The sequence below is a fragment of the Colossoma macropomum genome, unplaced genomic scaffold (genome assembly GCF_904425465.1).
Source record: "Colossoma macropomum unplaced genomic scaffold, Colossoma_macropomum, whole genome shotgun sequence".
NCBI classification, from domain to species: Eukaryota; Metazoa; Chordata; class Actinopteri; order Characiformes; family Serrasalmidae; genus Colossoma; species Colossoma macropomum.
In genome coordinates, this window is record NW_023494792.1 from 61,455,509 (window position 1) to 61,483,298 (window position 27,790).

General features: G+C 40.7%; 1 protein-coding gene across 1 annotated transcript in view; it reads right to left on the bottom strand.

Annotated features, from left to right (window-relative positions):
- cacna1c (calcium channel, voltage-dependent, L type, alpha 1C subunit) overlaps positions 1-27,790 on the bottom strand; it is a 335,868-nt gene that overhangs the window by 112,156 nt on the left and 195,922 nt on the right. Inside the window, exon 4 of the mRNA XM_036577755.1 lies at positions 9,811-9,950. Coding sequence (XP_036433648.1) covers positions 9,811-9,950 — 140 coding nt within the window. The remainder of the gene's footprint in view (positions 1-9,810; positions 9,951-27,790) is intronic.

The window sequence follows — 27,790 nt, forward strand, 5'->3', positions numbered from 1 at the left end:
TGAAAGAGAAAAGAGAGAAAAGGATGAAAGAGAAAAAGAGCAAAAACAGGACAGAAAGAAAAGAAAAACTGACAAGGAGAAGAGAAAAGAGACAGAAAGAAAAGACAGAAGAAAGAGAAAAACAAGAGAGAGGAGAGAAAAAGCAGAAACAGAGAGAGAGAGAAAAGAGAAGAGAGAGAGAGGACAAACAGAAAGAGAGACTGAGAGATAGAGAGAAATGAGAGACAGAGAAAAGAGAGAAAAGGAAGAAAGAGAAAAGAGAGAAAAGGGAGAAAGAGAAAAGGAGAAAAGAGTAAGTAAAGAAAGAAAGAGACAGAAAAAGAGAGAAGAGAGGGAGAGGAGAAAGAGCGATAGAGAAGAGAGAAAAAGACAGAGAGGGAGACAGAGAGAAGAGACAGAGAGAAGAGAGAGAAAGAACAAAAAATAGAAAGCGAGAGTGAAGAGAGCAGAAGAAAGGAGAGAAAAGAGAGTGGAGGAGGGAGGTGGGGAGAGGGAGAGAGAGAGAAGGTAGAAAAAGAGAGAGACAGAGAAAGAAGGACAGAAAAGAGAAAACAAAACCAGAGAAAGAGAAGAGAGAGAAAAAAAGAAGAGAGAGAGATAAGAGAGAAAGGAGAAAAAGAAAAAGAAAGGACAGAAGCAGAGAGAGGGCGGGAGAGAGAGAGAGAAATGAGAGACAAAGAGAGAATAAAGACAGAGAAAAACAGAAGAGAAAGAAAAGAGAAACAGAAAAGCAGAGAGCAGAGAGAAAGAGAAAGAAAAGACAGAGGAAAGAAAAAAACAAGGGAGAAGAGAGAGAAACAGAGAGAGAGAGAAAGAGAAGAAAGAGAGGGCAAACAGAAAGAGAGAGAGAGAGACAGAAACAGAAAGAGAGAAAAAAGAAGAGAGTTAAACAGAAAGAGAGATAGAGAAGACATCCAGAAAGAGTGAAAAAGAAAAGAGAGAAACAGAGAGAGAGAAAAGACAGAAGAGAGAGACAGAGAGAGAATACAAGCAGGTAGAGATAGAGAACAAACACAGAGAGAGAGAGAGAGAGAGAGAGAGAGAGAGAGAAGACAAGCAGAGAGAGAGAGAGAGAGAGACAGAGAGAGAGAGAAGAGAGAGAGAGAGAATACAAACAGGTAGAGATAGAGAAGACAGAGAGAGAGGGGGGGAGGGGGGGAGAGAGAGAGAGAGAGAGAGAGAGAGAGGCTGTCCGTTGGCTCTCTCAGCTGTTATTCCCAGTCGTGCCTGAATGAGGAGGATCTATAAACCTCTTTAAATTCGCTTGTAAAATCTGACAAATGGCTTTGTGGTCTTTCAAGCTTTCAGAACAGACCAGCTGCAGCTGCAGTCTACTCGTCCAATCAGGATCAAAGACTCCTCCTTACTCCTCCTCCTCCTCATCATCATTATCATCATTAATATCCATATCTACTCTAGTTCGGTGGACGTGAACAGTCACAGTAACCTCAGCTCTCTCTCTGTTTACTGCCGTTTAACTGGCCGTTCTCATTCCACTCGCAGTAACAGCCTCAGCCCTCCTGATTAAAATCAATTAGCGCTGGGTTTGCTAAGCTGACCTCACGCTGGGGAATTCTGATATGAGTCTGATGAATTGTGCTAACAAAGTGCTGAGTCTTTAATGGCCCTCTGTGAGCGTGTAGACCAGCGGTTAGTATGGAAAGGCTCTTAGCATCAAATAATCATGAGCTCTTTGTAGGCCAGCCAGGTCAAGAGCTTTACTTCTAAAGTCTAAAGCTGCAGTCAGACCGAATGTGAATATAATTTGCCTGGAAAAAAGCCAATTCACTCGAATGGGAAATTAGGCAGGAATGTGGAAAAGGCTCTGATCACACCTGGATCTGAATACAAGTGGCGACACAGTCATTTACACCTGGCAATAGCAGCGTTCCAGAGCCTGGGCTGCAGCCGAGGTAGCGCGAGTCCTCGGTAGGACTGGCCTATGAAGGCTCCTCCTTAGTAGCCTGTTGGTCACACAATCAGAACAGTCCTAATGAGGCTGCGTGGTGACGCCACCAGAGCGGCGCCAAACTTGTAACTGGGAGAGAAAATGGAGCCTGTTGTACTGTGTATGTTGCTTTTTCATCTCTTCACGGAAATGGAGATGTTCTTATGCAGAACGATAAGCTCCACACAAATACATCGATATATACGATATAATAATCGATATATAGGCAATATATACAATATATGGACGAATACTTTAATTAATCAGTCATTTTACACTTTATAAGGTAATGAAGATGAATTCAAGGATGTGAACACCTTCATTTTAGAACAAACTCTGCTCCAACGGCTTCGTTTTACGCCATTTTCATGATGCTGTTTTTTTCCCTTTGTGCTGTTCGTGCACAGAGAACTGTGGGTAACCGAAGGCCTGGAAGGATACATCTTACATGACAGCAGAGGAGGGTAAAGTTCAGCTCCTCACTGCTGGGCTTTAGTTACATTTAGGGCATCATATGCCTTCAAAGAGGGGGCAATTATTTATTATCACCCACCCCTAATTCTTTAGTGATATGAAGCTGAAGTCAGATATTCACCAGATTCTTGTTCAAATTTTCCCGTTCCACCTTAAATGGTGCAGCAGTTTTGACACCTGAGGTGCCAGAATGTAACTGCTACACCATTTAAGGTGGAACGAGAAATTTAGCTAGCAAACTACAGAGACGTCAGCACTACTAGTGATTTTTATGCTTGTTATGAACAAAAGGACCATAGTACATTGAAACAACATTAAACTAAGATAATATAATGATTCTTGTCATTTTTAACAAAGAAAATTCTCACATTTGTGTTTCTTTGGTCTCTTGTTCTCCATCTTGCCGGTTTTTCTTTTTTTTTCTCATAACTCTCTGTGTGGAGTCTCTGAAAAACCTACGTTTGGAGGGACACGGAGCCCCAACACTTCACCCTCCCCCTCTATCTCAACAAGAATCAGGACACCCTACCCCTAGACGTGAAAATGCAAAACGGAGGGGTAGGGCTAAGTGGTAAGTGGCGGGTCTTGAGATTGTCTGATTGGTTCAGTATCTGAAGTTGGCAGGCTAGTCGCACCGCCGCCTGTAGTAAAGCACACAGCTTGTGTTGTATACTGGAGACTTTACAGTACACTACTGATGAAGAACAGTATGTAGTGTACAGTATACAGTAGTGTAGTAAGCAGTGTATACTAGTGCAGAATGCAGTAATGTAGTTTGTAGTACGCAATATATAGTAGTGCAGAATGCAGTACATAGCAGTGCAGTATGCAGTATATACTACTTGCGGTATTCAGTAGTGTAGTCTGTAGTACACAGTACATAGCAGTGCAGTATGCAGTATATACTAGTGTGGTATGCAGTAGTGTAGTCTGTAGTACACAGTACATAGCAGTGCAGTTTGCAGTATATACTACTTGCAGTATGCAGTAGTGTAGTCTGTAGTACACAGTATATAGCAGTGCAGTATGCAGTGTATACTAGTGCGCTATGCAGTAGTGTAGTCTGTAGCACGCAGTACATAGCAGAGCAGAATGCAGTATATACTAGTGCAGTATGCAGTAGTGTAGTTTGTAGTATGCAGTGTATAGCATTGCAGAATGCAGTGTATACTAGTGCAGTATGCAGTAGCGTAGTATGTAGTATACAGTCTATACTGGTGCTGTATGCAGTAGTGTAGTATGTAGTATACACTATATAGTAGTGCAGTATGCAGCATACTGTACACAGTATGGTATTTCAAACACAGCCACAGTCACTGGATTTAAAAAGTTGTGAAGCTCACAGCCTCCAGTCTATAAATCATTCAGGAGCCGACACAGCATTTCACGGCGCCGCGAGCTCTGAGTGCTATTTTACAAAGCACCTACTTAGTTCCATAAAGAGTACAGCGATGAGCACACTACTCACGCTCATACTTATTAATCCGCCACTCAAACAGATCCACAATGATTTAACATGAAAATATGGATTTTAATTATGTCAATAAAGCTAATCTTATGATAATGTATATGGCCATGGCAGACTTGGAGCCCATATACAAAGACATTTACATTTATTTTTCATAAACACCAATCAGCCATAACATTAAAACCTTGTATCTACAGTCATTGTCCATTTTATCAGCTCCGCTGACCATATAGGAGCACTTTGCAGTTCTACAGTCTGTTTCTCTGCATACTTTGTCAGCCTGTTCTTCAATGGAATAAAAAATAAGCCTTAAAAACCTGTTAAAGTGGTGAGTCTATATCACTGTTTACGAGTCTGGGTTTGTTCTCGTTACTAGGCAACATCATTCCCTTTATAGCTTTACTGTGAAGTACAGTGAGCTTTTGTGCTGCAAAAACAACAAGAAAATGTAGAAAAATCAGAAGCTCTGAGTAAATAAAGACCCATCACTGAGAAAAGAGGACAGAGGGACAGATGTAGATCTCAACAGCCCAACATGGACATCCTGCACTGTATTATTATCAGTGTTAATCATCATAGATGTTCTGAAAGGAACCAGAGATACAGCTGGAACATAAACACACAAACAAATATCACAGTTACACATACATACAGGAAGTGGAGTGTCTTTAAGAGGATGGCTTCTGGATTTGAGCTTAGGCCAGAGCTGGTTTATGAGGAGCCTGGCCTCTACCTGTTTACCCATTATATCCAAAACATGACTGCAGAGGGCGCCCACGAGCGAGTCCTCAATGAATGGGGGTGAATGGAGCTAAACTGCTACTCATTGTTGATTGATTAGCATTACTGCTTCTGAGTACTGATTGGTTAGAATTACTGTTACTGAGTGCTGATTGATTAGCATTACTGCTACTGAGCGCAGATTGGTTGGCATTATAGCTACTGAGTGCTGATTGGTTGGCATTACTGCTACTGAGTGCTGATTGGTTGGCATTACTGCTACTGAGTGCTGATTGGTTAGCATTACTGCTACTGAGTGCTGATTGGTTAGCATTACTGCTACTGAGCGCTGATTGGTTGGCATTACTGCTACTGAGTGCTGATTGGTTGGCATTACTGCTACTGAGTGCTGATTGGTTAGCATTACTGCTACTGAGTGCTGATTGATTAGTATTACTGCTACTGAGTGCTGATTGGTTAGCATTACTGCTACTGAGTGCTGATTGGTTAGCATTACTGCTACTGAGCACTGATTGGTTGGCATTACTGCTACTGAGGGCTGATTAGGTAGAATTACTGCTACTGAGTGCTGATTGGTTGGCAGTATTGCTACTGAGTGCTGATTGGTTAGCATTACTGCTACTGAGTGCTGATTGGTTAGCATTACTGCTACTGAGTGCTGATTGGTTAGCCTTACTGCTACTGAGCGCTGATTGGTTAGCATTACTGCTACTGAGTACTGATTGGCCAGTATTACTGCTACTGAGAGCTGACTGGTTAGCCTTACTTCTACTGAGCGCTGATTGGTTGGCGAGCGGAGCAGCTCATTAGCTGTTTGTGTTCACCGACATTATGAATATACATGAGGTGCCAAAACTCCTATAACTCGAGTTTAAACTATCAAAAATATAACAGCAGGATTAAAATTTTTATGCTGTTCTGTGTTCAGGATATGAATGTAATCTTTTATATTACAATTTTTGAACATTTATAAAATTTGATTTTACTCAAATGCTCCATCTTAACCCATTCATTTCAGACTCGCTCGGGAGCGCCCTCTGGCGTTTGAGAAGCCTGGAAGACATAACAAAGCGGTAATTCTCCTCTCTACAAGTTCTCTGCTTACACTGTGTCCAGAAACTTTTGCTACTGCTCCTGTCCTCCCCAGAAATAGGGGAAATGGGACAGCTGACTCCTTTCAGCGCCGTTAAAGTGGATGTTGACTACTGATGAGTCTATGACAACATTTGCTCAAAAGCACAACTCTACACAGCTTCACAGAGCCAGCCAATCTTTGAACCCTTTTATTTTATTTTACACCAACTAAGTGCACAATGCAAAGAACATATAAACACAAACAACACAGAATTTAAAGTATAAAGGTCTTCCAGGGTTGCATCCTCTGCTTGAAGCTTCATCGACAAGCATTTTAAGCAGCTTCTCTGGTCTCCTTTGGTATTCGGACAGTAAAACAGCGTCATTAAATCAGTTTCCAGGTCACGTAGGAGAGGAGGAGGACTGCCAGGGTTTTTAGACACAGCCCCACTCTGGATGCAGGAGTAGGGCCTAGTTACAGCACGTGTTTGAGCCAAGAAGGACCCAAATCTCTCACGCAACGTCCGGAAATTGTTATATACTAATATTGTGCCTTTATGCACCTTCCCTTTTGAACTTACTCATCTCAATGCTTGGGCTGTCCGGCTACAGAGCCAGCGTTTGGGTTGGCCAGGGGTCTTCAGGTGAGACGGGTGGACCCTCCTCAGCTTACACAGACACAGTTTAGCCTTAAACACTGTGCAGCACATAGGCTACGTTCACATTACCAGGTTGAAGTGGTGCAAATCCGATTTTTTGCCCTAATGTGACTCAGATCTGATGTTTTCAGAGCTGTGTGGACACAAATCTGATCTTTTCAAATCCGACCTGAGCCACTTTTATATGTGGTCCTAGATTGGATACGTATCTGATTCGTGGCCATGAGACCTTAATGTGACGCTCAGATCGGAATTCATGTGCTTTTTTTTCCATCGTTCAGCGTTACCATGGCAGCAGCGCCAAACAGAAGTTAAAGCCTGTAAACGGTGGAAAAGCAGCTCATCTCAACTTTTTCTCCTTCGTCTCGCTCTAATAATGAAGCTGAGAGCTGATCAGAGTTAATTATCTTCTCAGCGAAGCTCGTTCTGCTCGTTAGTTTGTGCTGATGATGCAGTGATTCATTCACGTGACGTTACTGAGTAGGATGAGCTCATGAGGGTCATTTCAAGACGCTGGTTCGTCACATTAATGACAGATTTGAGTCACTTACCTAAACAAGTGTGAACCACCATATCAGAGAGATCGGATTTGAGCAGAAAATCGGATTTGAGCAACGAGGCTTGTAATGTGAACGTAGCCATAGCCAACAGCCTAGGGATCCAACCTCTAAACCTCCCCTAGACAGGTTGCTTTGTTTTAGATGGTAGCTGGAGTTGGAGTTGGGTGGATGTTCGGTACTCTTTTAATATCCATGCATTCTTTCCAACTTTTTTCCAGTTCTGTATTGAAGTGGTTCCTCCCTTCTCCAGTAAATCTCTGAAATTCTCTGAAACTACAAGTGAAGACCAACTTCTGAAAGACATTTATGGCTCCAATGTCGGCCTCACATTAATCTCAGTCAGTTCTTTCAGCTGTACAACCTTCAGGAGTTTCCAGAACATTCAGACACGCTCCTGTCCACGCCGGCCCCATCACAGCCAGACTGCACATCACCTGTAACAGTCCACCAAGGTCGAGAACCAAGGAGAACCTTCAGCAGCAGGTAAATGACATGCTGCAGGGAGTACACACCTCCCAGCAGCCCTGCTTCACTGTAGAAAGGGAAGTTCCAGCAGGAGAAGAAAGCCCAGCATGGTCAGCATGTACCGCAGATTCAGGAGGCTGACAGATCTCTACTGAGACCTGCTTTGGTGCGGCACCAAAACGCTTCTTTTCAGGGTGTAAGACTGGTGTAAAAATATGTGTTAAGCCTCTATTTAGCTATAGGAGCTGGATTAGTTTTACCAGTATGGGAGGCAAATCCGGCCAAAAGAGGAAATTACAATTAAACAATAAAATGTAAATGCAAACCTCTTTTGGCCATTTCTTTTTCCAAACATCTGCACAAATATCCTGCCAAAATGAAAATGAAATGAAATACCTACATTTGCAATTTCATTTTTCACATAAGCCCGAGCCATTTGTGACAAAAATAAAAATAAATTTAAAACAGCTGTTTGTCATTTCATTTTAGTCCTTATTCTGGTATTTCATGGGCGTATCTAAAATGGAAAAGCTAATAAAGAAAAGAAAATACAAGCTTCACTTTGGCTTTTCTTCATGAAATGCGTAATACGTGTCAAAACTAAAATCAAATTGCAATGTTTAAGTTCTTATTTCTTTTTCACAGCAATCGGCTTCATATCCAACAAAATGAAAATGCATGAATGAATGAAAAATGAAAATGGATAAATCAACAGCAAAGTGACAGTTTGTGATCCAGTTTTCGGCGTCGGCGCGCTTTAGGTGTCAGAATGAAGAGGCAAATTCAAACGAACATCGGCGCCACCTGCTGGAGATTTACTTTTCATTTCCCACTTTGCTTTTTCATTTTCAAATGGACCAACATGCAAATATATGTTAATTAGCACTAGGCGGGGCTACGGGGTACATTTTAGGACATCCTCAGATCTCAGAGTCAGAACAGCATCGTTCGTCAAGCGAAACGATGTCAGGTCTCAGATCTGGTAAAACTGAACATCAGACCAAACGCCGTCAGACCAAACGGCCTCAGAAAAAAGGTATCAGACCAAACGCAAGCCTGGTCAAGCAAAAACTGGTTCGTATAACTTAGAAAACTATTGTATATCTTGATATAAATGCCAGTATAACATTTTCACAGTTTTTTCTGCGGCCATTTAGTCTGAGGCTGTTTGGCCTGATGTTCAGTTACACCAGATCTGAGACGTCAGTAAACTCGAAGAAGTTTAGCTTGAGGAATGATGCTGTTCTGACTCTGAGATCTGAGGATGTCCTAAAATGTACCAGAAGATGTACCAGAGGATGTCCAGTAATGTCCAGTAATTTAGTCTGTCCATGATCTCACTGGCTAATTTGTATGGGATCTGTGTGATTTCCCCAAATTACCCCAAACAGCCCAGACTAAAACCTGTCAGTGTTATACGACAGATGCCAGACTTCCAAACAATAATAAAGCAAATATGCCCTCTACACCCCCCCAACACACACCAATTTGAGCTCTATTTGTCCTCCGGTCACAAACAATGGTTCTCTAACCTGTTAACTTTCACCCCATTTTTGCCTAAAACGGCATACCCAAACTAAAGGGGGCGCTGTTCCCACATACTTTGGGCTGCAGTCACGATCTTGGCCTCATTTGAAAGATAACACTCAAGTTTTTCCCAAACAAAAACAATAGTTGTATGAATTAGTGGCACAGAGTAACAGAGTCTAGAATGGAGGAGTTTATTTCCTCCTAACTCATAGATCTCTAAACTGATCTCTGACTCTTGCAGTGTTATCAGACCACATGTTTTGGATTATGGTGTCTCTGTGGAGGCGGCGAGGCTTTGAAGGTGAGGACCTACAGATTTGATAGCGCTTGCTCATTCGGTGCTTATGTTGCAGAAGAGATGATCATAACTGCTGTGAATAAATAACAGATCATAAAACGGTTTGTGGGAATCGGATCCTGAGATTTAAAGCTTTCTAACGGTGCATTGCATCACTGTATTGCTGGATGATTGGATGCATAGAAATGATGGTTATAAATGCCTCAATTGGTTTAATTTTTGAACAAGAAAGTTTCTTTTTCAATCTCCCTTCATGTTGCAAAAACAAAGTTTTTTAATTATCATATTTCTTTTATTGTTCATATTTGTTGCCATAAGGCAACGCCATGCAGTAAAGCGTTAAAGCAGTAGAAGGCAGATCTAGGCAGAAGGCAGCAAAGGCCTATTAAAATGCAGAGATTACTTTTCTTTGGCATCAAAATGTGAATTCATTAGTTTATTTAACGAAGCACCATTACCATCGCGCCATGAAGAAGAAAGGTACTGAAGTAAGACAGAGGAGATGTCTGAGTGGACAGCAGTGCAGGGGTCTTGTATAGGAATCATTAAGATTTTGCCTGGACAGTCTGAGAAACTTGAACGTTCTCACTCACCCTACAACCACAATGATGAAGTCCAGCAGGTTCCAGCCGTTCCTCAGGTACGCGTTTGGGTGGCACAGCAGCCCGTACGCAATCACCTTCAGAAACGCCTCCACTGTGAAGATGATGAGGAAGAGATACTCCACTCGCTCCTGCAAACACAGACACAGAGACAAAGACACTGTCAGGAAACAGATTTGAGGAACTCCAGTTCGTAGTATTCTATTACATCATTAACACTGCAAAAAAATAGTTTCTTGACAACTAAAATGATCTTAAATCTAGTCAATAAATCTAATATTCCTCCTGTTGAGATTGTTTTTAGCTTAAAGACTATTTTAACTCATTTCCAAACATTTTTACTTGTTTTAAATGATTTTATTAAGTAAAATTATCTCACTATGCTGGTAAATAATTGTGCTTGTTGTAAGAAATTGTTTAAGAAAATAATTCTACTTAATAAAATTACTTAAAACAGGTAATAAATGTCTAGAAACCATCTTAAAATGAGAAATATTAAATAGATCAACTAGAATTAAGATAATTTCACTTGACAAGATACTATTTTTTGCAGTGAACGCAGACACAGCTCATCTCGTCACCGCTGCTGCAGGTGGATGAAGACCAAGCGAAATAGACCAGAATGACCACAAACACTTTAGGTACGGTCTCCAGAAAAAGCTACGAGGAGATTAGCTTGATTGCCTGCACACCTCTCAAATTCAGAAAACTCCAGAGGGTGAGATTTCACAGAAACTAATAAACACGACTACCAAAACTGCCAAAGCTCTCAAATAATAAACACACACATCTGCTGTTGGAACAAAACCTCGAATCTCCAAAATGGTAACTTTACAGGAGAAGGCAAAAACATACTTTACTTTCAATGTAAGTCAATGGAACCAGAATTTTTTACAAGTCATTTTGGGTCGTTTCTTTTGGTCCACTCATCATGAAATTTACACACAATGTAAAGAACAACAGGCATTTTCAAATTAGGTCAAAAACTGAAAAATGTCTTTACAGTGGTGGTGATAGGAATCAGGGGTCGTCATGACTACAACACAAATATAGACATTTTATTTACTATTTAAAAACACCAGTGAACCTACACGAGTCTTCTGAGCTTATATATGGAATGTTGATGATGGAAAATAGAGATATAATAAAATAAATACATTTTCTTTTGCCTCACAACACCCTGCATGTAGCTCTCCACCATGACTGAGCTTCTCTGGAACGGGTCACTTCACATCAAAGCACTCTGCATGACTTTGACCATTTAATTATGCATAATTTTTTTGAAATATGGTGGAATTCCCCTTTAAAAACACATACACAGAGATTCCTCCTTCTCCCTCTCTTTGCTGATAAGCAGCCTCCTCAGAGATACCGTGCACTGGATGATTAAGATATAGTGAAGAGAGAGAGAGAGAGAGAGAGAGAGAGAGAGGTCTTTGAAATGCTGTGAATGTGAGGGTTATACGAGTTCGTTTAGCGATGCCTCCGAACTCCCCTCACACTCAGGCAGAGAGGGATTACAGCGCCACTCGCTCTGCGCTCTAAAGCTGAATTCCACTTTTCATTTCACACATACATCTCACACATTATCTCCACACAGCCCGACAGGCTTATACACACAGTACACTGCAGCCTGGTTTGATCTTGATAGGAGTGACTTGCAGCCAGCAACTGGCAACCCGTACTGCATTTTCCTCATTACATACAGATCAGATTCGGGACAACTGGATGCGTGTGAGAGGTTCTTTATCTGATTTATCTGATTTACTCTGCTCTAATGATAAGAGCAATCAACCACTGCCCTTAATCTAAACATCTCTCTCTCTCTGTCAGTCTCTCTCTCTCTCTCTCTTCCTCTCTCGCTCTCTCTCATGTCTATGTTTGCTTATATATATGTTATATATATGTTTCTTTTAGTCCATTCATCATGAAATTTACACACAATGTAGGAAAACAGGAAAACTGAATGTATCTCTGTTGTTGGAAAGAAAACCTCATATCTCCAAAATGGTACCTTTACAGGAAAAGGAAAAAACATACTTTACTTTAATGTAAGTCAATGGAACCAGAATTTTTTCCAAGTCATTTTGGGCCGTTTCTTTTGGTCCATTCATCATGAAATTTAAACACAGTGTAAAGAGGAACAGCTATTTTCAAATTATGTCAAAAACTGAAAAACAAAAAAAACAAATCACAAAATTGGAGATACAAGTTTTTTCATCCAACAGCAGCGATATATTCAGTTTGCCTGTTGTCCTTTACATTGTGTGTAAATTTCATGATGAATGGACTGAAAGAAACAGCCCAAAACTACTTGGAAAAAAACTCACAACTTACTTACATTAAAAGTAGGGTATGTTTTTTCCTTCTCCTGTAACGTTACCTTTTTTGGAGGCACGAGGTTTGTTTGTTTTTGGTTCCGACAGCAGCTATTAGTTCTACTGCAGATATTCTCTGGGTTTATTTTGCTAGGGACTTTTATTCTGAAGGGTGTATTTACGGAACGAACAGTTGAGTCAAGAGCTGAGAGCTGAAGAGTGCAGAGCCGGTTTAAGAGGAGCCTGGCCTCTTCCTATTTCCCCCATTATATTAAAAACAGGACTGCAAAACAGCAGAGGGTGCATGCGAGCGAGTCCTCAATGAATGAGGGTGAATGGAGCTCAATATGTCAATTACCAATTAATAATACCAATTAATAATATAAAAACAATGAAAACTAATTGATATATGCATGTATCTAATGTAATGTAATATATCTGTGTAATTAGGAAGGAAAAACACTATATCACATATATACATATATAACAGTGAGACATTCATACACATATCTGGCTGCAGTGGACGCTGATCGACTCTCTCCTAATATGACCGCTAATTCATCATCGTCATCTCCCAGTTTCCTGAAGTCGTTTATATGTTTTCTTTAAAAATTATTCAAATATTTATTCCTGATAAATTCACATTTTGGGCAGTTAAGTAGGAAATGTACCTCTGGCTCTGCCTCACCTGTCCTGCAGTGACCTCTCTCTCTCTCTGATCTTGGGTTCGGCCTAGATTTTATTTTTACATCACATCCGTGCTGTATTGTCCTGCTGGTCACTGGGGTCACTGTGGGCATCAGCTCACTGTCCCAGCTAGCACAGTTTAGCACTTGCAACTGTTTTGTTGTCAACAAAAATGCTGTATGTTTAAAAAACATTCAGTGGAAAACTCAAAACATTGCTTGTTTAGTTTATTTTCTAGTGACAGCTGGCATCAAAAACACTTTAACTACCTTATTAAACATAAAGACAAACACAAATAAAAAAGAGTGCCACAGAAGAACCACTTTAGAACCTTTTAATGAATGTAAGACTCCAGCATTTAAAAGAATCCTCCAGTGTTTTTCTTCCTAATCTCCGTCAGTGGTGAAGTGTGACTCTTCAGGACTTCAGTTTGGTCCAAAAACGTCAAAACGTGGTCGAAAAGAAGAAAAAAAACACCTCTATAATAATGCTACCTTCTGCTAGCACCACTATAGTTCCAATAGTATGTTAGCACTGAGCTAACTTTGGTGTACATGAACATTTTTGGGTTCTTCTAGATCAAACACAGACGTTTAAAGCTGGTAAAAGACATTAACACATATTTCACCTTGTAGCAGTGAAGAGAGCTGCTGCCGCTGTTTTCCATTCCTAACAACCAACCGGAACCTGCTTAGACTACGGCTTATATTCTCTACAGACCTTCTAGAAGACCTAGAGCAGGGGTGCACAACTCCAGGCCTGGAGAGCTGGTGTTCAGCACAATTTGGTGATTTACCTGCTCAAACACACCTGATTCAACTGACCTGTTAATTGCTAGGTTTAGTGGGTGTTTGAAAACGTGTAAGGCCTTCAGTCCAGCTCCTGAAGTCCTAACCAATGGGAGAGCTCGCCTGTATCTACATAGATGCCATGAATTAAAAAATGCAGATTGGGCAATTTTTAAGATCTTAATACTTTTCTTTCCAAACAAATTTTAGAAATTTAACAGAAGTATTACTTCAATATAACAAGCATGATGATTCTATTACATTAATACAGTAGAAGGCCGTTAGTGTTCCCCACTGATCTCTACGCAAAATATCTACAGTCACAGACAATAATTTAGACACAAGTCATAGATACATTTAAGATGATTCTCCTATAGTTAAATATAATCAATTTTTTTGTGTTCTTAAAGCTCAACAGCTGTGAATTAATTTCAAATGCCAAGATTTTTAACCCCATTTCACAGAAGCCATAACATGCTATTTGAGTCTGTTTTGAAGGAGCTCCCTCAATTGAACTGTGCATTTTTTTCTTCCCTAAACTTTCATAATATATATATATATATATATATATTTCGATGGAAATGGAAATGACTGACACAATCGGACGCGAACTAGATTCTCGTCTTTGTAAGTGACCATGTCAACATTTCTAGAAACGTGTTTATTGTGTCAGTTGTGCAGGACTGTGTGATATGAAGAAAGCTGTAGATGTCCATTTTATCTCAGCACAGCCGTCTTTGTGGATGGGGTGTGAATAGTTTTTCACAGCAGGGGGTTCTCACCCCTCCCCTTTCACCCCTCATTGCTCACTAGCAGCTCAACAACATTCACACACACAGAGACAACAGTGCCCTAGTTCATCTGGTAACACAGTCACAGGGAAAAATATTTCTCTGTATGGCCACTAGGGGGCGTGTCAGCGTTCTATAATTTCAGACGTTTGCAGAAAGTTAAAAAGGGAATCAGAGCGTTCTTTGATAAAGACAATGGTTGTATATAGAACCATGCACACTTCAAGAACCATTTGGATAAAGGGGTTCTACATAGCACCAAAAAGGGTTGTTATGATGTCAACCTTGTAATAATAGAAGAACCAGAACCATATACAGCACATTCTCCATCAATCTGAAGAACCATTTCACCCTGCAAAGAACCCTTTTAAGCGCACAAAGAGTTCTTTGAGTGTATAGAGAACCACTGTCTTCACTAAAGAACCCTTGAAGAACCATCTTTAGCCACATAAGATGATGCTAAAATAAATGGACCTCTACAGAAGTGGGTTCCCCACATCAGGAGTCAGGCTGAGAGCCAGAGCCTCTGAAACCGATCTGTATGAGGTCAAAGGCTGTGAGAGCCGTTCTGAGGCAGGAAGGTCTTGTGAACGCAGAACGTGTCTGAGCTTATGGGCCCAGAAACGACAGAAGCAGCTCCAGCAGCCTCTGCAGCACCATGCTGCTCTGAGTCATCCCCACCGTGCACCCACACTGCTCTGCATCAGAAATTCCTAAAAATCAGCACGACCGTCACTTCCCTTCAGGCCAGCGCTCGCTGGGCCGACTGACTGCGCCGAAACGTCAACCGCAACGATGCGCGAATCCAGTAAGACAGACCAAAATCAAATGGAAAGCAGACTCTTCATAAACAAACACATTCTTTCACAATGTGCTGAGGGGGCAAATACCTCAACCAGACCACCGGTTTGCTGAAGTGGTTTGAAGGCAGGCTGATACTGTTTGCGCAGGTTGTAGAGAGACCGCTCTCTACTCGCAACAGCGTGCGATTTCCTCCAGAGACAGATGTGCAGCTATTATTAGAGCTCCACAGGCAACCATCACACCCACTGCTGGGACCAAGCCATGAGAATTTGTCATCTAAATAAGGGTCTGGGGAGACCACTGTTGATACAACCCCAGAGTTCAGTGGGGAGATGGGAAGAAAAAGAAAGCAAGTAAGAAAGTAAGCATGAAAAAAAAAAACATCTACCCCTTTCATTCATCACACAGTAACATCAATTTGTAAGACATTATGGTGAATCACTGATGGTTTCAATCCATAATGATTGCCAGTCAAGTTGGACAATTTATATGTCAGAAAACATGTTGCTCGGAAGGGGAATTCCACTGATTTTCTCAAATTTCTTCATAATTAAACCATTATGATGTAAACAGTCGTTCAGAGTGGTTTGGTGTGAAACGCTCCGTTCTAGAGAAACTTACTGAGTCAGAACTGTTCACAGTGGTGGTAATAGGAACCAGACGTCCACCTCTAAAAGCTCCTCACAGAAAGTTATGAATAGTCTGCCTGATATGCTCTCTCTCTCTGATATATATATATATATATATATATATATATGTATATATGCATGGTGGAGGGACACATACAGGGCATTGTGAGGCAAAATAGTCCCCAAGAAAAATGTATTTTCTCTGATTTGCTGCCATTTTCAACAGACTCGTGTAGGTTCACTGGTGGTTTTGGATAGTAAATAAAATGTCTATATTTGTGTTGTAGTCATGGCGACCCCTGGTTCCTATCACCACCACTGTAAAGACATCTGAACCATTTCACACCAAACCACTCTGAATGACTATGTTTACATCTCAAGGACTAAATTATTAAGACATTTTGAAAACTGGGTGTAATTCCCCTTTAAGATGGACAAACGTGTCTTTTGAGTTTTATATGGAATGTCGATGGTAAAATCTGAAATAATAAGTTTTGTTGGGACCTATTCAGCCTTAGAACACCCTGCATGGACTCCTCCACCAAGACTGGCCAAAACCTCATCTCTAAACTATCATAAAACAGTGTCTCAGTCATCAGGCAGTGAATTCAAAAATTTAGAAAAATTGGTGGAGTTCCCCTTTAGGCACAAGTCTATCATACTTCACTGAAATGTATATTTCATAGGTCTATTTTTAGAAGTAGAGAGTTTGCTCCTTGAATAAGAAGAGAATTTATTAGAAATTCACCCTCCAGTGGTGGACAGAGATGTGCAGTGGACACGTACCATTAATAGTGCTCACATCTGGCCTGTCCAAGCTGGTCTCCATCACACTCTCTCACATGTTTACTCCCTAAAGTTCTGTGGTTGTGAGACACCGAGGTATGCGTGGTGCCCTGGATGACCACTCTTTCTTAATTGCTGCTGACTGACAGTGTCCAAGTGTACACATACCTCCTCCCTGACTCCACACACACACCCAAACAAACAGCCAGGCCTCAAACCCACTCAAAAACTCCCACCCTCTGTTTCAGTGTGGTTTTTAACATGCTTTATTCATTATTTCCCCTCCAGTACCATCAGAACCAACAGAACCCTGACTGTTATAAACCTCAAAATGGTGTAAACGTCCAGTACTGTTGAAATATGTTGTGTAAACTAAGCAAAATACTTTATTTATTATTAATTCCTCCACTAGCAGGCTGCCATTGTTGCTGTGGCGAAAGGTTGCACTCTTTCTGGTTCAGTGAGTAAAGAACAGCGAGCTGAATATATAATTTAACTCAAATATATCATTCAGCCTCCTCCAATTTTAGCCAGCACGTAAACTTCTAGACCCCACAGCAACCAGAAGACGTCACAGCGTGACAATGGTCACCTACCCCTAGAGGTATTTTGCCTGTTTCTAATATTTTTCCAGTAAATAAAACATTTCTATTCGGTTTCTTCATCATATTTTAAGAGCATTTGTACATATACTGTATTTAAAAGGGATATTCCACCAAGTTTTCAAAATTTCTGCACAAATGAACTGCTGAGATGTAAGCAAAGTCATTCAGGGTGCTTGGATGTGGAATTATGCACTGCAGAGAAACTTGGTGGAACTTAGAGAAACAATTGTGGTGACAGGAACCAGGGGCTGCCATGTATACAACACAAATATAGCCATCAGTACTGACTATAGTACTGACTATCTGTGCTGGGCTCTGTATCGATTCAGTGACAGTAACTTCATTATCTCGCAAGCGCAAGATAATTACATTGACTATGATGTACACAGTCGAACTAAACAATCACAGAGGACAACAACATACATAATACACCTATTTTTTAAGCTAAAAGTATAGTGAGATGAGCAGATTAGCAAGACTGATTAGTGAAACAAGGCGTCACAAAAGGAGTAACATTAAATGGGAAATCCCCTGATTTTCCAAAATATCTCCATAATTCAGCATGTGAGCTGTAAACAGAGAGATTCAGAGTGGTTTAGTGTGAAATGGTTCAGATCTCTTTACAGTGGTGGTGAGAGGAACCAGGGGTCGCCATGACTACAACACAAATATAGACATTTTATTTACTATCCAAAACCACCAGTGAACCTACACGAGTCTGTTGAAAATGGCAGCAAATCAGAGAATATATATTTTCTTTAGGGACTATTTTGCCTCACAATGCCCTGCATGTGTCCCTCCACCATGCATGAATATATATATAACTTTCTGTGAGGGAGCTTTTAGAGGTGGACGTCTGGTTCCTATCACCACCACTGTGAACTATTCTGACTCTGTAAGTTTCTCTAGAACAGAGCGTTTCACACCAAACCACTCTGAACGACTCTGTTTACATCATAATGATTTAATTATGAAGAAATTTGAGAATCTCAGTGGAATTCTCCTTTCAACCAACACGTTTTCTGACATATAAAATGTCCAACTTGACCAGCAATCATTATAGATTGAAACCATCAGTTTATGATGATGATGGTAAAATAGTGGAACAGATCAAAAATATAAGTTTTAGGCCAAAATCCAATATTAAAGACTTTGGCCTAAAAAATAATATAAAACATTGTCCCAGGCATCTTGCTAAGCATTTGTAAACATTTAATGTAATAACTTTCTGTGAAGGAGCTTTTAGAGACATTGAGCTGTTTTCACTTTAACCATTTAATTATGCAGAGATTCTGCTGGGTTAGATAACCGCTGAGGGGTGAGGGATCCAGTCAACTTCAGCAGCAGAGCTGGTCCAGAAATTATTGTGGTCTTAAGCAATTCCCTTTTCAAAGCACTGAAATTCCCTTTTCACCATCCGGTACTTGACTGCTGATGTAACTCTTCTCTTCCAGCTTGCAATATAGACGACAACAACAACAAGCTTAAACAAACAAAGAAACCACAAAGAAGCCATAACACAGAAAGCAATTAGTCACAAATGTTAGGCTCAGATGTCAACAAGTGCTCTTGAAGGGAAACTCCACCAATTTTTTAAAAGTTCTCCATAATGAAATGGTTAGGAAGTAAACAGAGTCATTCAGAGTGGTTTGGTGTGAAACGCTCCGTTCTTGAGACACTTACAGAGTCAGAATTGTTCACAGTGGTGGTGATGGGAACCAAATTTCCCTCACCTTTTTTTAAATAAAGGACTTTGAATTAGCATTTAAACATTGTTAAGGTTTCTAAATGTACCAATCACTGCAAAAAGCATCTTAGCACGTGACAACATCTTAAATGTAGTTAATATATCTAATATTTCTCATTATGATAATATTATAAGATTATTCCACCTGTTTCTATGTATTTTTACTTGTTTTAAGTAATTGTGTCTAATTAAAGTGTCAGATCGTTTCTTGTTTATATTGTTCATTTTTGTGAAGAATAGTTTATATTTTTACTTTTAGTATTAACCTAAGTCATTAATAAGGTTAATTACTTTCTTATTTCTCTTCTTGTTACTCTTTTCTTGAGTGCCTTGCTCTCACTTTGCTGCTGTAGCATTGAGAATTTGTGTTGTGGGACTAATAAAGTTTATCTTATCTTATCTTACTATGCAGAAATTTTGTTAAATTGGTGGAATTGCCCTTTAAAGTGGCTTTACTTTTCAGTCTGTATTCTTTATGTTTTTTCTCGATTCTTCTCTGATTCTTTTTACGTATGAAAGGTGCTATATGTTATTGTTCTCCCTAACTAACTCTGCTCTTTGTAAGGAGCCGTGTGTCTCTGTCAGACATGAACGTCTGCCTGTAAACAAAAAGCTCTCGTCACACAGAGCGGTTTGTGTGGGTCTGACTATGAATGACACATGAGAATAGCCGCAGTGTAATTACTGGCATTACTCGAACACAGCTGGCCATCTACTCCAGCTGCCCTCCTCTTACAGAGAGAGAGAGAGAGGGAGAGAGGGAGAGAGAGAGAGAGAGAGAGAGAGTGAGGGGAGAGAGAGAGAGAGAGAGAGGACTCCATACTGGACACAGGGCCCTTGGGCAGTTTACTGCGATAGCCACTGATCCCGGTAATTGCGAGCAGTAATAGAGTTAAAAAGGTTAATGTGAATCGGGGGCTTAGAAAACAGGTCAGATTGTTTTTAGCCGGTTCTCTGTTACCGTGCACACAGACCTGTCTCACTCCCAGCTTTGGATCTGTGGTCAGTGGAACCTGTCTAACATCTCAACTTCATGCTCTGTATCAACCTGTAGATGAACACTGCACCCAACATGCAGAATACACTCTTAAACAGATGCTTCCCCAAGGGTTCTGTACTGAAGACAGTGGTTCTATATAGAACCATGAACAATAGCTTCAAAAGTGTTCTTCTACTGTTACATATTGTTATCTGTTATATATATTTAAGGGTTCTCCTTCAATCTGAAGAACGATTTCACCATGCAAAGAACCATTTAAGCATGCAAATGGTTCTTTGAGTCTTCACTGTTCAAGACAGAACCACTGTCTTACTAAAGAACACTTGAAGAACCATCTTTTTAGGAGTATACAGTTTCATTGTGGACAGCAGCAGCACCAAAAAGGGTTCTTCTATTGTTACAAGCTCGACATTGCAACAACGGAAGAACCCTTTTTGGTGCTATTATATATGATGTCAAGCTTGTAACAAAAGAAGAAAGCTATCTGGCGCTATACAGAACTGTTCTCCATCAATCCGAAGAACGATTTCACCTTGCAAAGAACCATTTAAGCATGCAAATGGTTCTTTGAGTGTTCATTGATCTATACAGGACCACTGTCTTTACTAAATAACCCTTGAAGAACCATCTTTTTTTAAGAGTGTACAGTTTCATCATGGCCACTGCAAACTGAAAGCCATGTTCTCGTGTTATCTGGTGCCTGTTTCGTTTTAGTTTCAGTTTCTGAAGTGCACGTTCTAGATAAATTATGGTACAGGGCAGTGTAATGGCACTTGGAGTAGTAGTGCACACAAAGATGGGTGCACAAGATTTTGCATGGTGAAATGTTGTTCTATAAACTTAGACAAAGTTTACACCATTCAACATGGCGGAGCAGAAACTGGTCTGCAGAGGAGACGAAGTTTATGCTCTGATCTTTAAAAGACGGCGGTGGGACGGACGTCCAGCTTATGTGTCTCAGAACACGACGTCTTCCTCTCGGCCTTCTTTAATAAGGACATGTGAAGGACGTTTTCCTGAGTCTGACGTCATTTTAAAGCAATTAAAAACACAAGCGCTGCTCACTGCTGCTCATCTCACTCAGACTGGACTCACGTGATGCTGGTTGTCATGGTAACTTCTACACTAAGTGGTTCTCCATGCATGCACATCGTTTTGGATCGGATTACTTGTAGTGAGCATATAAACGAAGCTCATTTGATCATGACCTTCATTACAGATGCAAAGTCTTAAGGCTGTTGTTTGTTTTTATGCAGTTGGTTGACCCTTTAAACAAAAAGCCTTTGTTGATGCACATCTAAACGTATGAATTCTAAAAACCTTGCTAGGTCTTTGCCCCGCTGGGTTGCCATTTGGAGAGAATCAGCTCTGGGGCTTATTCAGCCTGGCTCAGCAATTTACTGTAATATTACAAGGTAGCCCATAATAATGCCTGCATATAGGAAAAGGACCTGCTCTGGAGGAAGTGACTCACTCTTTCTCTTCAGCGTATACACACACATCACCTTTCATGAGTCAGAAAAAGGAAATCCTGTCACCTAGAAGATCTGATTCCAGATTATACGTTAGATTACACACAAAAAACCCTCTGTGTTTGTGACCCTCCTCACCCGGCCCAGAAAATAAAGCACAGCTGCATGTAAACAATAGCAGAGTTTCATTGTTGAGACTGTCAGACGTGCAAGCAGGATTCAGGAAAGGCAGAGGAATAAGAGACATCATTCCTGATGCACACTGGATTATTTAAAAGCCAAGGAGTTCAAGAAAGAAGCCAATGTGTTTCATAGATTACAGAAAATCCTTCAACTGTGTCGATCACGTAAATTTATGGAATGTCCTCAGGAAAATGGGAATACCAGACAATCTTACTGCTAAATGCATGATGTAGTTGTACAGTTACAGACTGTAGTCCATCTGTTTCTCTGCATACTTTGTTATTCCCCTTTTACCCTGTTCTTCAGTGGTCAGGACCCCCTTGGACCCTCACAGAGCAGGTACTATTTGGGTGGTGGATCATTCTCAGCACTGCAGTAACACTGACGTGGTGGTGGTGTGTTAGTGTGTGTTGTGCTGGTCTGAGTGGATCAGTCACCGCAGTGCTGCTGGAGTTTTTAAACAGTGTGTCCACTCACTGTCCACTCTATTAGACCCTCCTACCTTGTTGGTCTACCTTGTTGAAGACAAACTATTCTATTATGAGACGAGATCAGGTCGAGAAATGCTGGAATATTCCTTAATTTATAAATATATACAGTACATATTTAATAAAGTAGATATTATGAGACTAGATTAGGTTGAGAAGTGCTGGAATATTCCTTCAATTATACATATTTACAGTACATATTTAATAAAGTACAGATTATGAGATGAGATTCGGTCGAGAAATGCTGGAATATTCCGTCATTTCTAAATATTTACAGTACATATTTAATAAACTACATATTTTGAGACAAGATTAGGTCAAAAAATGCTGGAATATCCCTTCAATTATACATAAGTACAGTACATATTTAATAAAGTACATATTTTGAGATGAGATTAGGTCGAGAAATGCTGGAATATTCCTTCATTTATGCATATTTACAGCATTTATTTGATAAAGTACATATTTAATCACATAATAGAATTATATTCTATCTACTGACAGGTCTGGGTCTGCATTTCTCACTTTTTCCACGAGGAAATATCAAAAACATTAAAAAAATGCATGAGATTTGTTCCACAAAACAGACTCAAAATAACTTTTCATCATAATAAAATAGTGAGAAATTATGAGAAATTAGTGCTACAAAAAGAAAAAAGAAATTATAACATGCTTTTGTGATCACTGGGTGCTGACTGCATAACTGCATCCTCCAAGGGTTAATCAACAGCTTAAAGCATCAGTGCGGACTTTCTTAACGCTTCACGTCCTCCGGGCTGCCGGTGGGGGCGCTACTCGCCTGACCTCCGCGGTAAACGTCCACGCTGGCGCGCGCCCGCGCTCAGCCACGCTTAAAGTGAGTGCAGTGCAGATTTGAACAGCTCTGTTTAACAGGCCTGCGCGAGGCTTTTCCATCGCAACACGCCTGGCGCAGCACCAGTCAACAGTGGGCGACATTCGCCTGACAACGACAGCCGTGCCGCGGCTCACGATCCGTCTCCATGGATACCAAGATGGGCTCTGGTTGCCATGGAAACTGGATGCAGCATGCAATAGGCTGAGGCGGTCTGTTCGGCCCCCTCAGATCACACAGAGCAGCACTGAAGCAAGACCGCGTATGCCCATCAGTCAGGGTTTCGTCCGGCACCACCCGGCTCCAAAATCCAGAACCGCCTTTGATCCAGAAAGGAATCTGGAAACGCTCCAGACCTGATCCGGCGTGTTTATTTTGGTTTGGTGGCCGCTGATCTGATTGCGCTCAGTCGCTAGGACACTAAAGGAGCTGAGCGGCGTCTGGATTTTATTTATAGCATGAGGCACAAATGCAGTCATCGCTCTGATGAAACCAGAGAGGGAGAGAGAATCGGGCGCGCACGCACACCCACACACACGAGCGCGCTCAGAAATGTTGGCACCTGGAGCGCCGCTCGGGTCACGCTCTCCCTGGTGCGAGAGAAGATGTGCGATACCTCACATGCAGTGCTCCGAGGGACTGAAGCTTATTGACACAGGCGTGACATTTGATGGTGGGCGGTACGGGCACCTGGAGATGTGGCGTGAGTCAAGCACCGTGGTGCCGACTACATCAAAGAAGGAGAAGAAACGTTATGTCAACATTGTTGCATCAACACATATAACACCACACGCAGCCCTGCGCTGAAGTCAGCGAGCACATTTCATTTGATTTCCAGGCAAAAAACGGCCAGAACGTTCAGATCATAGAAGATAATAGCTCAAAAAAGACTAAAGAGAAAATGTGACTCCTAACACTCAGGCAAGACCTGGCAGACCAACAAAACTCGGTCAATTCATAGTAAAACCTCACAAAAATATAGAGAATAGAAGAAAATGATGAAAATGAGAAGACTGGGGCTTTAAATGCTGCAGCAAACTCTTACTTTTAATCCCAAAATGCAAGGAAATTTGTTTTTCCTTTATGACTTTTTAAAGTCAAGTTTAACTGAGAAATTAAAGGCATGGTTTAAATAAAAGGCAGCCAGACGACCTAAAGCATAAATATGTTATGAAGATTTTAATTGTAGTCCTAGATGTTTAAATGCTCTCCAGTTTCAGATTAACAGTAGTTTAATAATAAGTAAATAACTAATTAAAAGTCATATTAGAGATATTAGACATCAACATCGTTGATCAACATCAACACCCTACATTTAAAACAGCTTTACACAGATAAATATTACACATTACATGAGAGTGAACTGTGAAGTAGTTATACTTTGACAGAAAAATATATCGTCAAATATATATCGTTTTACTTGTCAACTCTTCACGTCAGTCATCGAGCCTCATTTTTAATTCCTTTCAGTGAATCGTAATTTATATGGACATAAATTAGGATTTACTCCTTACTAGGTTTCTAACAATGAGTGTGTTTACATGCACTCAATGATCTGATCATAATCAGATTTCTGCAGTTATCTGATTATTCAAATGGTCATGTAAACACCACACTCCGATAAAATCTGATTAAGAAATCTGATAAAGAGGCTGGATTTTAGCTCAGTAATCAGATTTCTCAGTGCATGTAAACTCATTCTGATTTCTATCGGATTTCTCAGTCTGCGCATGTGTGAGATCAGACGGTGGATGTCGCGAGCGGTACTGAAACCAAACACGAAATAAAGGATTTAAATATTCTTCATCTTCTAGATGATGTATGTTCATATTTTCAGGTCAAGTGGCGCGATGTTTAAAAAAAGCCACAGCATGAAGTTCGAGTTTTATGTTACGTTTACATCGTTCTGTGAGTTTATTGGTTGCAAAGCAGAAATCTGATTACTGTCTGACTCATGTAGACCTGGAGTTTCCCATTGTCTAATTACTCAAGTGCATGTATATGCATTCAATGAATGTGTTTACATGCACTCAATAATCTGATCGTAATCAGGTTTCTGCAGTTATCTGATTACTGAAATGGTCATGTAAACAGCACATTCTGATTTCTTAGATTGGAGTAAGGTCTAGAATCTGATTAAGAAATCTGATAAAGAGGCTGGAGTTTAGCTCAGTAATCAGATTTCTCAGTGCATGAAAACTCTTACTCTGATTTCTTTCGGATTTCTCAGTCTGAGCATGTGCGAAAACAAACAGCGGTACCGGAAATAAGCGAGCAGCGTCGCTGCGAGACGCAGCTAAACACTTTTGGAGCAACACTGAAACCAAATACATAGAACACTTGACAAAAGTTCTCCATGGGCATGGAGACCTTAGGCACATATACAGCTGCTCCAGAGCTCAGTTCTACTGGACAGTGCTTTTCTATGGAGATTATACAAGCTGAACACCTGTATCAGTTATGGGTTCATCTTAAAGTAGCTGAATTCACTCATTAGAAGGATCGTCTGGAGACTTGTGGACATACAGTATAGGTGTAACTCCCTCAATAAGTCAATGATGTTTTTTGTACAGCATTGTGCAAAAGTCAGAGACCCTTCGTTTATTTAATTTCCAGTCAGAGCAGTCATTAAGTTCAGGTTATTCATTTTTGAGGATAAAAAATGCAAACATTTAACAGAACAACCAAATGTAATATCATTTTTCAGTATTTGGTTTGTCCACTCTTGACCTTCATTCCAGCTTCCATTCTGTTCAGGAGACTCACTTTCAGCTCCTCAAAGAATCTGCAGACTCACCTCCAAAGCTCAGTCTTAGAAGCTGGTTGATCATTTTCTGAAGTAGTCAAACGCATTCAGTGGTGTTGAGGTCTGGACTCTGGGGTGGTCAGTCCATTGTTCAGCTTCTTTGTTTGATGTGTCTGTCTCCTTTTCTCAGTGAGGTTCTTCTTGATCAGCTACACATCCTTTCAGACCCACAGCGCTGAGTCGTCTTCTCACAGTGGAAGGATGGACAGAAACACCTGTGGATGTTTTCAGATCTGAAGCAGCTTGATTTTCTCCTCTCTCTCAGAGACGAAAGCTTTAAGTGCTGTTTATCTGATGGGGGCAGTTTCGGTGTCTACCAGGTCTTCCAGGTGGTTGTTAGGAGGAACATTTTCTCTGTAGTGTTTGAATTTTTTGAACTCCAGTTTTGGAAACTCCTGTTTTTTCACTTTGACTTTCTCCTGTCTTATTCAAGTGGATTATCTTAAATCTAATCTCCGTAGAAACATCTCCTGAAAAATGAGTAACTTGTACTTGCCCCTTAAATGGCCAGCGTCCACTGGTGGGCCCAAAGTTTTATTACACACTTCTATAACCTAAGAATAGCTCAGCCAGTTTGCACTGAAGTCCCTGTATAATTGAATAATTAATACTGAATACTGAATTAATAAATACTGAATAATAAGCCTTGGTATGTAATGAGCCTGAGATTTTAAGAGGTTAATGGCTGTTTTGGAAATTAAACAAACAAAAGGTGGTCTCTGACTTTTGCACAGTAATGTATAGCACTGATATACACATTCATTATCCTATCAGCATCAGTAAGCTGGGCGACACACAGTCAGTGTGCGGTGTGCATTATTAATTATGGAGGCGTGTTAGGTCAGTGTCTGGTCCAGCCTCAGTGGCTCTGCAAGTGAATGTAGCCCTTCACTTATCACTCATTCCACTCATCCCCCACATCATTTCTGCATTACAAGTGGCCTCGGTAGCACACGGCAGCCAAGCTATATCAATAAAGTCTCTTAGTAAGGTGTTGGGCCACCACAATCGGCCCAATCCCATTTCACCCCTCGCCCCTACCACTGAGCCCTTAGCCCTCTGTTTAGCATGTTCACGTCTAGGGATAGGGTGTCCCGATTCTTGTTGAGATAGAGGGGGAGGGTGAAGTGTTGGGGCTACATGACCCTCCAAACAGAGGTTTTTCAGAGACTCCAAACAGAGAGTTATGAGAAAAAAAGAAAAACTGGCACGATAGCTGAGCCAGAGACCAAAGAAACCCACAAATGTGAGAGTTTTCTTTGTTAAAAAATTACGATAATCACTGTATTATCTTAGTTTAATGTCATTTCAATGTATTATGGTCCTTTTATTCATAACACGCATAAAAAATCACTAATATTATGCTGATATCTTGGTAGCTAGCTAGCTAACTTTTCCATTCCACCTTAAATAGTCAAGCAGTTACATTCTGGCGCCTCTGGCATCAGAACTGCTGCTCCATTTAAGGTGAATATCTGACTTCAGCTTCATATCACTGAAGAATTAGGGGTGGGTGATAATAAATAATTGCCCCCCTCTTTGAAGGCGTATGATTCCCTAAATGTAACTAAAGCCCAGCAGTGAGGAGCTGAACTTTACCCTCCTCTGCTGTCACTGCAGACTGGCAGCGTCTCCTACAGAGCAGCGCTGGTAGCTGTTAATGAAGTGATGCTCTTTTTATTTGAGGGTCCCATTTCAGAGGGAAGACTTCAACCACTACCCTGTAACTCAGTTCCAAGGGGTTAGGGTAACACTCGAAAACAAGGGGTAGGGGTAGAAATAAGAAATGGGACTGGGCCTTTGTCCCTGGATACTGTGCTGGAGGGATGAAACACCATTGTTCCAGAAGATATTTACTCAGTTTGTGTTTTGATGATGGTGTTCCTTTTATATATAGATGTACGGAACTGTGTAAAGGTTTTAGGCACCTAAGCATATTTTAAAACCATTTTTGGCTGTATGTTTGTTGTTGCTTGTAAAATCACCATGTATTATTAATAAATCATAAAGAAAT